The sequence below is a fragment of the Myiozetetes cayanensis genome, unplaced genomic scaffold, assembly GCF_022539395.1.
Source record: "Myiozetetes cayanensis isolate MyiCay16 unplaced genomic scaffold, myiCay2020 scf2-11, whole genome shotgun sequence".
Classification (NCBI taxonomy): Eukaryota; Metazoa; Chordata; class Aves; order Passeriformes; family Tyrannidae; genus Myiozetetes; species Myiozetetes cayanensis.
The window spans coordinates 92,951,237-92,963,691 of record NW_026087411.1 but is presented as its reverse complement, the minus strand read 5'-3'; the positions used below and the strand labels follow the sequence as shown (position 1 = coordinate 92,963,691).

Here is a 12,455-nt window from a genome sequence, read left to right as displayed (position 1 = left end):
AATAGAATCCTTTACCAGTAACTCCAAGACAATCATATGACTTTGCATATGATTCTTGCAAATATCACTTATGCACATATCACTTCACTGGTGACAAAAAAAACGGATGGTGGTCAGAACACCTCTCTAAAACAAGTAAGCAATTACACATAAATTAACAAAAATCTAATAGAGTTCTCAAAGGAAAAAGATAGAATCTAACTGCCTTCTGTTTGTTGGATGGCCATGACATATCTTTTCTCACCTGGTGTAGAAGGAAATGACAATGGTACCTTATACTGCCACAGGCATGCCACTAAGCCCTTTTTCCGGTTGTGGAACAACAACCTTATTGAAGGTGAATCCACAAGCAACAGCAAACCAATAGATGGTGCTCTTTAGCTGTCTAATTATGTAATTCTGAACTAAACATTTAACTCATATGTCTGGATCTACTGCCATATAAGTGTCCATCAAAAAGTGATTTAGACCACTCCATTATGTCACGCGTTACTTTGTAGAGACCTCTCACAAAAAGGGTGGTGATTAAGATTAAGATCGATATCTATAAACAGGACAGGAAACATGCAGATTGAAAGCCTACTATTTTGATATGTATCTGTCTTTGAACTGGTGTATTTATCTAAGAAACACAAAATAGCATTCAGCTGCTATAAGAATTATTCACTAACACAGAAAAGGTGAGTTTCATATAACTCCAGGTACTATTGTCTAATTGTATGCCAAGATTATAGCAATTCATTATTGCTGCTTCCAAATCACTCTCACATCCACGTGCATTTTTATGGCCTTTCACCAGGATATTGAGGTGATTTATAAGGAAGTCAGAATAATCTTAAAGGTATTTTTAAATAGTATTAGGAAATTAATTTAGACTAAAAAGTATGAAGTGTGGATCATTCTTCTGCATTGGTAAATACTGACAAAAATGAGAAGGATAATAATTTTGGGTTTAAATTGAAGCACAGTAAGATAAAATTAGCATTGTAAGGCAGAAGTTGGAAAAAATAATTTCTGAATAAAAATTATTCAGTATTAAGGTTCCAAGTTAAAAAATAATTGCAGAATTATTCCTAGTATTATAATTACCTTTCCTGCACAGTGTAACCACCTGAGATAATTTGATGATCTTTTAAAAATTATGGCAAAGCCACATTTACATGAAAAAACCTGAGCTGGGCTTATCTATGCCCATGTGAATTACCCAGCTTTACCTAACATGGAAATAATAATAATAAAATCCCATACTTGCCTCAAGGAGGAGTCTTGGGAAAGACTAAGAGATTTTCAATAGGATATTTTCCCTAAGTAATATATTCCTGGCTTTATTTGAAAACTGTCTTGGCTTTTAAGACACTTCTAAACACTATCTCTAGATCCAACATTGATTTAAATTTAAGTAGCATCCAACTTAAGTTGAAGTCTAAAGGGACATGTTGGAAAGTATTTTAAAAGTGATATGCAATGTTCAGAATTTTTTTTTTTACCTTCTAAGAATCAACAGCAGAGAAACCCTTTAGAATCAAAAGATGCAGCTGAAGATGGACTCCAGACATAGTAAAGAGGCAGTCTTTCTGTTATGCTCCCAGAAGAACTGTCCATGTGCTTCCCAACTCAAAATAAATATATTTTACATGTAAAACTCCTTTATGTAACTGAAAATTAATCAAAATTTTCAAATTCAAAAAGGTTTATTTCATCTACAGTCTAATTGATAATACTTTTACTTCCTTCACAGGTCAAAAAGCCTGTTCTGCCTGTTTCCCATTCATTTTGCAAACACTCATGTTTATCTTTTTAACCATGTTAACAGTTATATTGATTCAAAACAGAATTCTAAGTGTCATCACCTGTAGGTGCATATATATTCAAGATCCAGAGCTATTTAACTATTCCTTAATTAGGTAAAACCAAACAAAACTAAACAAAACTTGAACAGCTTTAGACACTTGTCATGGTTTTGCCCACCAGCCTGCCCCTGGGGCTGAGGATGGTTTTGTTCAGGTGGATTTCCAGGGAAAAGGCCAATCAAAACTTTCGTAACGCTTTTGCTAATTACATATTTAAGAAAAACGGAAGAGAAGGTTGTTGTGCAGTTGAAATTAAGAACAGTAGCCATGTAGGAGAGGCGGCAGGCTCCAGGTGGGGGCCAGGTCTCCCTCCTCCCCTGGCCTTGGGCCAGGGGCAGGTGTGGCACTGAAGCCCCCATTCTCTCCTGTAGGAGAGTAGAGAAAAAAAACTTTAGAGAAGAGCCTGGATGAAAAACCCTGCAGAAGGAATTCCGGTAGAGAGATAAGGGACCTCCAAGGTCAAAGCTGGCAGCCAGAGAAGAGAGAAGTTTGAAGGGGAGGCTATTTCTCCCCCCTTTCGCTCTCTCCCTTCAGCAGACTGAAGACTGAAAAATAAAACCCTGCCACCTATGAAAGTTTGTTGGGGTGAGGAGACCCTCATACTGGCTCGTGGAAGAGCCTTCACTGGAGTAAGTTGATGCATGAGGAAGTAGAGACTTTATGAAAGACCTGTGAAGTGAAGCAGGGTCCTGTTGAAGATCTGTGACCCTGAGAGGGACATGGCTTACGCCGGAGCGAGAACGGCTCGGGTAAGCCTGGGATCTCAGTGAGAGATGCATGCTGCTGATGCAGCTAAATTTGTGACCCTGAGAGACAGCAGAGAATGGAAGACCTGTTGTCTGAGAAATAAACTCATATTGGAGAAGTCTATTAAGGACTGTTCTCCCGTGGGAAGGGACCCCACAGGGAACAGGGGTAGACTCAAAAGCCATTTCCCCTGTGACTCTGTGGTGAAGATCCATGGTAGGCAAATGTCCCCTTGTAGTCCATAGAATAGAAGACCTTCAGGGCCTGAGTAACCCCCCAGCCTCCGTTCTTAGCCCAGGATGGGGGTAGGCCCAGTCCTGGAGGCCAACATAGAGAAATAGAGAGAAAGAAAAAGAGTTCCAGCTACAACAAATCGGAATTGTCATCCTGAGATAACAGAAGAAGAACTTTAGAATGCTGCAGAGTTATTAAAAAGACCTAGAGCTCCGAAAATGGAGAAAGAGACTGTTTCTCCTCCTGTACTGATAAAAAGGGGGGAGAAGTATTTCTGTAAATACATAGTACCTTTACTTAAACAAAATTAGTGTAAATATAGTTCGTTAGTAGTTTTTATCTTACTAGTAACAAATCTTAATATTATTCCCCCAATCAAGTCTCTTTTGTCTGCATAAACCTCTCAGTTTATAGTAATTGTGGAGGGGGAGGGGGTGAGAGCAAATTGACCCAGAGCAAAACCACAACAACACTCTAATTGTATCATGGACATAAAATAAATAGTGAGGTAATGTCACTTGAATATTTTATAAACTTATTCCATTAGAATGGACTATAAATTATTTTAAAATGAGAAAAGGTAAACAAATCTCTTCTTCCTTCTCAATGCATTGGAAAACAAACCAACAATAGCTATATATTAATTAAATTAACTGAAGATCTTAAAGAAGATTTAGAAAGATGTAAAGCATATAAGTAATATAATATGTTTAGTATTACTATTAAATAGGATTAATATATATAATCTATATAATCGCTATAATGTAAAATCTCTTATATCCACATTTTATAGATACATTAGATTACTTCAGCATTTAGATTCTACTGATTCTCACATTTCCATTGTTTTACTTAAAAAAAGTCAATCCAGTTTTTACTGCAATCATGCCAGAACTGCTTCTAATCTTATGGATATGTTTGGAGGGGGTAATCCAGACCTATTGCATCATACACTAAAATCACTAAAGAATCATCAATCTGAAAATATCTTCTTCATTTTTACTCTCTTTCTAGCTTTTACAGTGCTCATATATGTGTCTTTCTATGTTCTTCACTAGGATAATATTTGGCTTACTTTACAACAAATATTCCTTTAAGTGAAAAAAACAATCATAATTACCAAACCATGCTAATGGAATACGTGTTGACGTGATGCCAGACACAATAAAAGGGAGCAATTAGGAAAAACTCACATTTTAAGATGATGCACCTCTAGACCATTAGTTTTAAGTATGGAACAACTTCCCATTTAAACACAAAGCTGATTTTAGCAGATTACAGCATGCACTACATTTAGCACAGCTCTAATGTCGCTATGGTAACTGTTCTGGCTTAAATATAGCTGATTGTGTTGCTTCATTCCAAATTACCCAATAATCCTTTAAACATTTACAAAACTTTCCATAGCTTCTCCATACTTTCATCAGTGATCCTGTCCTAATCCTGACACTACCCTGTATCAGTTATACTGTTTAATATTCATCAATGACACGGACAGTGGGATCAAGTGTACCCTCCACAAGTTTGCTGATGACACCAAGATGTGTGGTGAGGTTGACACACCTGAGGGATGTGATGCCACCCAGAGGTACCTGAATGAGCTTGACAAGTGGGCCCATGGGAAACTAACGAGGTTCAAGAAAGCCAAGTGCAAGGTGCTGCACCAGAATCCAGGCAAGCCCTGCTATCACCACAGGTTGGGGCATGAACAGATTGAGAGCAACCCTGCCAAGAAGGACTTGGGGCTGCTGGTAGTTGAAAAGCTGGATATAAGCTGGCAATGTACACTCACAGCTCAGAAAGCCAATTTTATGCTGAGTTGCAGCAAAAACAGTGTGATCAGCAGGTCAAGGAAGGGGATTCTGTCCCTCTACTCTGCTCTCATAAAGCCCCACTTAGAGTGCTGTGTCCAGCTCTGTTTCAGCATAGGAAAGACATGGAACTGTTAGAGCGAGTCCAGAGAAGGGCCACAAAAACAATTACAGAGATTGGACATCTCTCCTATGAGGAAAGGCTGAGAGAGGTTGCTCAACCTAAAGAACAGAAGGCTCTGTGGAGACCCCATTGCAGCTTTTCAGTACTTGAAGGGGGCTTATAAGAAAGATGGGGACAAACTTTTTAGCAGATCCTGTTGTGATTGGGCAAGCATAATGGTTTTCAAACTAAAATAGGGTATATTTAGACTATGTGTAATGAAATTTTTTACTATGAGAGTGATGAAACACTGGCACAGGTTGCCCTGAGAGGTGGTAGACCCCCATCCATGGAAACATTCAAGGTCAGGTTGGATGGGGCTCTGAGCAATCTGATCTAGTCAAAGATGTCTTTGCTCACTGCAGAGTAGTATGACTAGATGATCTTTAAAGGTTCCTTCCAATCCAAACTATATTATGATTCCATGATCTTTAGAATTTTTAATAAATCCATAGTTTTTAGCAATCAGAGTTTAGCATTATTAAGAAAATAAAATCTCCAACTCCAAAAACAACCCCCAGTATCAACGGGAAATAAGAAAAATGTTGAGAACTCTAGGAGAAATAAGATACATATAGTAAGATACTTATATCTCTGATTTCCAACCTAACACTGATTATATTACATATGAGATCAATGCAGAATGTTTTCACAGCTTTCTGCTCATATTCTTCTACTTCACCTATTAACAGAAATCTTTGGGAGAACAGATACATATATATGACTGTAAATGTAAGGTTATACCTATTTTGCATGTTTATTGTTCAGTAACAGACCAATTTCTTGCAACTAAAGCACAAATATGTTATTAGGTGTCTACTAGAGTGTCTTACACAAAATCAAATGGATAGACTTTAATGTTCTGCAGAAAAATTGCATTAGCTCCTCCCCTTCAAGGTTTCAGCTTCTGTTCCTTGGAACCCCTAAGAAGAAAACATCGGTGTTGATGATTGCTGTGCATGTCTGTGAGTGAGAAAGAGGCAACAGGATACTCACATCTTGTGCTTCAGACAGTCAGACATGAGCACTTAATTTGATACAAAGCTGCTTCACTGCCATTTCACAACTTTTGGTCATGTGGAAATGTTAGAGAGAATTCCAGTGATTTAAATCTTCGTGTATCTTCAAAAAACTTTACATATTTGCCCAGCATAGCTAACAACACATTTTTATTTGATAGTTTTTCAACAGATTAGATGCTACATAGAACTTCACAATTATTAATATATTGCACTGTCTAGCATGTTATGAAATCAAAATAATAGTGAGATTGTTTTCTATCTCCAGAAAGGAGTTCTGAAGATAATAATCATCAGTCATCTGTGAACAGATCTGCATTTTTTTCTAGGCAATATTTTATAGCAGCGGTGCATATGCCAAGCACAAGACATTCTCAGAGATGAAAAGAATGAAAAACCTGCATATGTAGCCTGCAGAGAAATCATAATAAAAACTTCTCCAATTTAATTCATTCCCAACCACAGAAGTATCATCTTTTACTCAGTACAGAGAATATAGATTTAGTATTATAATTACTAAGCCCTAATATTGCTAAGAAAACAGTTTTAACATCAGCTAACATAAGATGATAATACTTTCATACATGAGAATATGCAGTAAGACTAAATCATAACGTGTTTAGAATGAGACGGCATCTCTTAGATATCTATATATTCCTATTTTACTGAGGCTGCCTTTTGCTCATGACTTTCATTGTCAGAGTACAATATCACAATAAGCCATTCAAAACACATCATCAGAAAATGTTCTTATATCAAGTTTAAACATGTAACATCAATAAATACTCTGTTACAAATATACCTCTTGAAGGTGGAGGGAATTTTTTTTTTTAGTTCTGAAAGGTGAAAGGGTTCAAAGAAAATGCCTAAAAAAAGGTTGTTACCAACAGGTAGAAAATATCTTAAATATCCTCTAATATCTTTCCAAAATAGGTACCAAAAAAAAAAAAAAAAAAAAAAAGAAAACAAAACAAAAGAATAACGTGAGATCTTTACAAGACCTCTGACTTACCATATTGATGGTGCTTCTGTTCCACTGATCTCTAAGAAGTCATATCCTTCCTCTAACTGGAAGTCAGTAAAGACCAAAGCAATGGTGTCTCCTGGTTCAGCCAATATAGTCCAGGTACAATCAGCATTATTTTCATACTCAGAAGGGAAGTGCGGACTTGAAATGGTTCCACTTGTTCCACGTAGTGTTCCTCCACAAGCTCCTTCAGCTGATGAACAGAATATTAAATAATAGTGAAACTGTGCTTTAAACGAGTGAAACATCATTCTGGCTTCTGCCATAGCAAACCCAGCTCTTCTCTTTGCATAGAATACCCATAAATACATGCACACACAGAAACAAAATATTATCCAGGTGAATGGAACATTTTCTGGTTTTAAACTGCAAAGGTTTTTGGTATGGGTTTTTTTTGGTTTTTGTTTGTTTGTTTGTTTGTTTTGTTTCGCTTTGGGTTTTGTTTTGGTTTGGTTTTTTTTTTACTTTTCCTTGTTGATGTCACTTTAACACCAGGCCAAGTAAGAATGAAGGTTAGCAGAGACACCTATCATGAGCCAATTTGGAGAATCTGGTTCTGTGAAAGTGTGCGCAGAACAAGCCTAAATAAGAACTGGGCAAAAAAAATCACAGAAATACACTTAATCTCTCTGCGATACAAATTTAAAAATATTAAACATTTCTTTCTAAAGACCTCTCTCACTCAGTTCTTATAACAATAAAAAAACTGCAGTAAAAATATTCTTATAGATTTAAGTGAACTCCTTAACCAGAAAGCATCAATAAAACCACATTATCCTTTCTCGGATTTTTGTTCTGAATCAGGATCTTCACAGATGGCAAATGAATGCAGAAGGTTTTGTTGCCAGATGAACCTTCCAGGGTTCATTCATCATCAGTTAATAATATATATTTTTAATGGTTATTATCAAAATTTTTAAAAAATACAGAGCATAGAAGGAAACTTTAAAAATATGCTGATTATTAGTAGTATTTGGTATTAAAACATACAATTAAAAACCCCCAAGAAAATATGTTATCCATACAATTCATTGGCATAAGAAAATAAAAATTCATCAAGTGGTTTTTGGTGTTTGATAATTGTCTATAAAAGCTAAAGCAATAGTAATTAAAAATACTTCTGGATAGGTGAATGACCAGAAGAGAAGAATTTCGTATTTACCTGTTTTATCATCTTTAGTTATTACTATTATCATTATATGCATCCTATAAGTGTATGTGAAGATTTGAAAACAAAGAACTTAGAAAGGTGCATAACATAAGGAACTTATAGTCTAATTAGCATAATAACCGAATAGCTAATTAAGACAACAAAGGGGTAGAACTGCTCTTCTCAATCACAATTGAAAGCCTGTCGATGAAAGTGAGTTTTAAAGGAAGATTTGAAGGAAAAAGGATTCATGTGAATCAAAGGAAGAAGAATCTGTGGCTACATGTTAAAAAAAAAGGAGATTGTTAAAAGAGGATAAACAGCTAATAAGTGACTGAAATAAAAGGAAGAAAGGTAGAAACAAAATAATTTCTTTAATGTTTAAGTAATCTATGATTATTAATTTGACTAAAAGAGAGAGAGCTGATGAAGGGTTCAAACAGGTATCTATGTTTACACTTCTACATGCAAAGTAAATTTTGATATACAGAAATGTAACATAACCTTGGCTACCAAAGTCTTATTGATTTCTTTTCTTGGTACACAAATTTTTCAGAGGAGGGTAGGTCTCTTCTAGACCCTGATATTTATGCCTTTTTTTTTTTTTTTTTTAAATGGAGGAATAAAGGTGAAATAGATCTACTCTCCTAATAGATTTCTTTTTGTTAGTGAAATCAGGCCATTTCTGTGATTCCTTCCTCAATATCTGGCTTTTATATGATGAATTGAAAGGGCCATTGTGCCTCTGAGGAATGGAACGGGTAAGGAAGGGAAAATTAAATAACCAGGGATAGCTAATGATCAGAGTCAAATTTCCTGGTGTATAATATATGCAAAGATTTAAATAATTTGAAAACTACCATAAATCTATAATAAATCAGAAAGGGGAATTAAAGTTTGATATACACTGATATCTAGAATGACTCTTTTCATGTTTTTTGGTTGTTGTGTTTTGGTTTTTTTTAATTGAATAGCTTTCTAATACTTCATTTATCATCATCCAACCTAGCAAAGAAAAACGAATTAACTTCATGCATTCTGTGCCAGTACTTTTAAGTTTCATTTACTAAATCATAACAGTTCAACCTGTATTCTTGAAAGCCAGCAAGCAGATTTTTGCATCCAGAGTAACCAGCGAGATACGCAAAATCCTAAGTCAGCCATAACTCTTTGTTACTATCTACTGCTGTTAAATTTTGTTATGACAGCATTTTCAATTACACCATCACCCACTGTGTTTATACTAAAATTAAGTAACGTGCTAGTGGTAATTACAATACTACTCACTGTTCCTGCTGTAGAGCCCTTGAATAAGCTTTGAGCTCTAAAGCTCTGAATTTTACAGTTGACATGTAGTTTATTATTTCTGGCAATCATGTGCAAATTTCTAAATTTATACACTATGCATTACCAATGAGAGCCAAAGGAACTCAGACTACTACAGATATATGCCCAGAGGGATGCATAGGGTTTTAATCTATTTATAACACCATTTTGAAGAGGTTTGCAAGAAACTAAGTTAGCCCAGAAATGAGAAGGAAACATTAGTCAGATAGGTAAGACAACAGAAAGCAACTTGAATAAGAGAGTTAGTGTTTTTTCTCTGACAGATGTGGATCTGCAAGGGAGGACCCCAGCAAAAGCATCTGTTTCTGGGGTTTGGTTTGTTGGTTTGTTTTTTTTTTTTTTCTCTTACATATTTCTCATGTTCCAGGAGCCTATATTTTGGGAATTTCCTTCTTCATAAGTGGCACACAGGCCACAGAAACCAGACTGTTGAATACTAAAGCATAATGCATTGCCTAAGAGTGAGCACAGGCAGGCAGGATGTGGCCACACTGCTCAGAGGGTAGGTAAAAATCTGTCTGGACTTAGGCTGTGTTCACCTGCTGGTCCCCGAGCTAATCGGTTTCCTTGGACTGACCATCATTTTTGGCCATGGCCTTCCCTATGTTATGCTTTTGAGAGTGAAAACAGTGCTTGGGAATCTTAATGCATTGCTGTGCTTGCAGTAATTTGATAGCAGATAGTGCCTGAGGCTTCGTGAATTCAAACTCTATGTGATTTACAAATTGTAATTTAAAATGTGCAAGTAATTAATTCCAAACATTTATGGTTATTTTCCAGTTGTAAGCAACTGCACAAAATGCTGTTTGTATCAGCATAAATGACTACTTCAAGTATAAAGCTAGAAACATTTGGATCTCTCACTAGTCAGGAATTAAGTGCTCTGAATTTAGAGAATATGCATTTCATATAAAGTACACATGCAAAAACATATGGCTGGCACCACTTGACAAAAAATACGTATACTGTATAGATGTGTAGCTTGGATAAAACAGATAAACATATCCATCAAGTTTATGTACACAAAAAATCAAAAGTACCAATGAGGAACCATGGCAGTCAATGAAAAACCTTTCATTTTTCTTCAAACTAGAAAGAGTAATTTCACCAAAAATAATAATCTGACAATTTTGGTAAACTGTGTTTTGCATAAATGAGTTCTTGTTATAAGCGAGAGGCAAGCCTTGCTAAGCCTATAGCCAAGTATCTTTAGAAACCTCCCCTTAAACTGGTTTAGGTATCTTTTGAACATTCAGTCATTTTTACAAGGCTTTCCTCTCCTCACCAAACAAATGCTTTTCAGAATACACTGTTCTGTATTCTATATGTGTTTTTTAATGTAAAAAAATGATAAAATGTATATGCAAATAAAGTAATGTTTATTGCATAACAAAAAACCCCCAAACTTTATACCCACCTAACCCTTCAAAACTAATTTAGAATCTGAATGTAAAGCATTGGAACTGGCTATTCCACTTTATAATGAAAAGTCCTCATGTGAAAGATCGTATAACCATGTTACTCTTGCAACATAACTGACAAAAATATAGTTGTGACTTAAAGCACAACCTTAATAGTAATAAAGATTTTTTTCTTATGTTATTAGTAGTCATTTCCTTAGCAACAGAATAGATGCAATTAAAAACTTCAGTGATATTTTATAAATTATCATCAAATGACATATTGTCATCTTGAGCCACATTTTATGTTTTATCAATTAAAGAAAATTGCAGCTTTAAAGGGTTCTAAATAAACCATAAGCATAAATTATTTATCATACCTTATTAAAAGTATCATTGAAATAGTTCTTTCTTTATTGAGGCTGAAGACCAGTTCCATGGAGAAAGATCTGGGGGTCCTGGTTGATGGCAAGTTGAGTATGAGTTAGCAGTGCCCTGACAGCCAGGAGGGCCAACTGTCCTGCTCTGCACTGGGGCAGCCTCACCTTGAATATTGCGTGCAGTTTTGGATGTCTCAGTATAAGGACATCAAACTATTAGAATGTGTGCAGAGGATGTTTTGAGGGTGAGACTTAGGAGAAGAGTCTGAGGTCACTTGGCTTGTTCAGTCTAGAAAAGGTTGAGGGATGACCTTATCACAGTCCACATCTTACTCAAGGCAGGCAGCAGAGAGGGAGATGTTGATCTCCTTTATCTGATGACCATCAACAGGACACAAGAGAATAGAATGATGCTGTGTTAGAGAAAAGTCAGACTGGATATTAGAAAAAGGTTCTTCACTGAGAGGGTGGTCAGTCACTGGAACAGGCTCACCAGGCACCAAGCCTGTCAGGAGTTCAAGGAGCATCTCAATGATGCTCCTAGTCATATGGTTTTATTTTAGGTAGTCCTGCAAGGACCAGGGAGTTAGAGAAAAGGATCCATATGGGTCCCTTCCAACTTGAGACATTCTGTGCTTGTATGATTTATTCAATTCCTCATTAAAAATGGTATTTTTCTGTAGTTCATTTGTGAAAAAGTAGATAATTGCACCTCACTTAATAAAATTCTTCAGTACAAAAAACACATGTATGAAATAATCATGAATGATTACCTTCACAAACACATGCTTTGTGTATTTGGGAAATGGTTAATATGAGGAGCTAGTTAAACAAATTTTTAAAATAGGACTTTGAGATTACCATTTTAAAATGTCTTAAAATTTTAAAATGTCTTACTGACTAAAAAACTAAAAACAAGCCACAGTGTATCAATGACAACTTTAAAAATAAATTTTAGCATGTAAATGCCAACTGTCAAGCTGCTAAAGTGTCAGATTCATAATGACCAAAAACATCAGAAAGTGTTACATTCGTCAGATAACTATTTTACCTCCCTTAGTTCCAGCAGTCAACCAGTTCTTTAACCATAAAAATATACACCCCTACTTGCTTATCTCCTTTACTATTTTAGATGTTTACAGACTTTATTTTGAATAGGTAAAAGCCAACACCTGTGCTTTTTTTCTGTGTTATAAAAACAGAAACTTGTCAGAAGTTGTTGTTTGTTTTTTTCTTTCATCACTTGAATCCAGATGTACTGCATCCCAAATAAGTGCTCTAATCAGTTTGCCTTCCTTTCTCAATTTCTTCTATTGCTGTTGATCAA

General features: G+C 35.7%; 1 protein-coding gene across 3 annotated transcripts in view; it reads right to left on the bottom strand.

The window, feature by feature from the left end:
* Positions 1–12,455, bottom strand: part of CSMD1 (CUB and Sushi multiple domains 1) — a 1,108,336-nt gene that overhangs the window by 532,540 nt on the left and 563,341 nt on the right. For all 3 annotated transcript variants that reach the window (XR_007628921.1, XM_050315426.1, XM_050315427.1), the window contains exon 5: positions 6,837–7,044. Coding sequence is in view for 2 of the 3 variants with exons in the window: in XM_050315426.1 (XP_050171383.1) it covers positions 6,837–7,044 (208 nt within the window). In the remaining variant the exon portion in view is untranslated. The remainder of the gene's footprint in view (positions 1–6,836; positions 7,045–12,455) is intronic.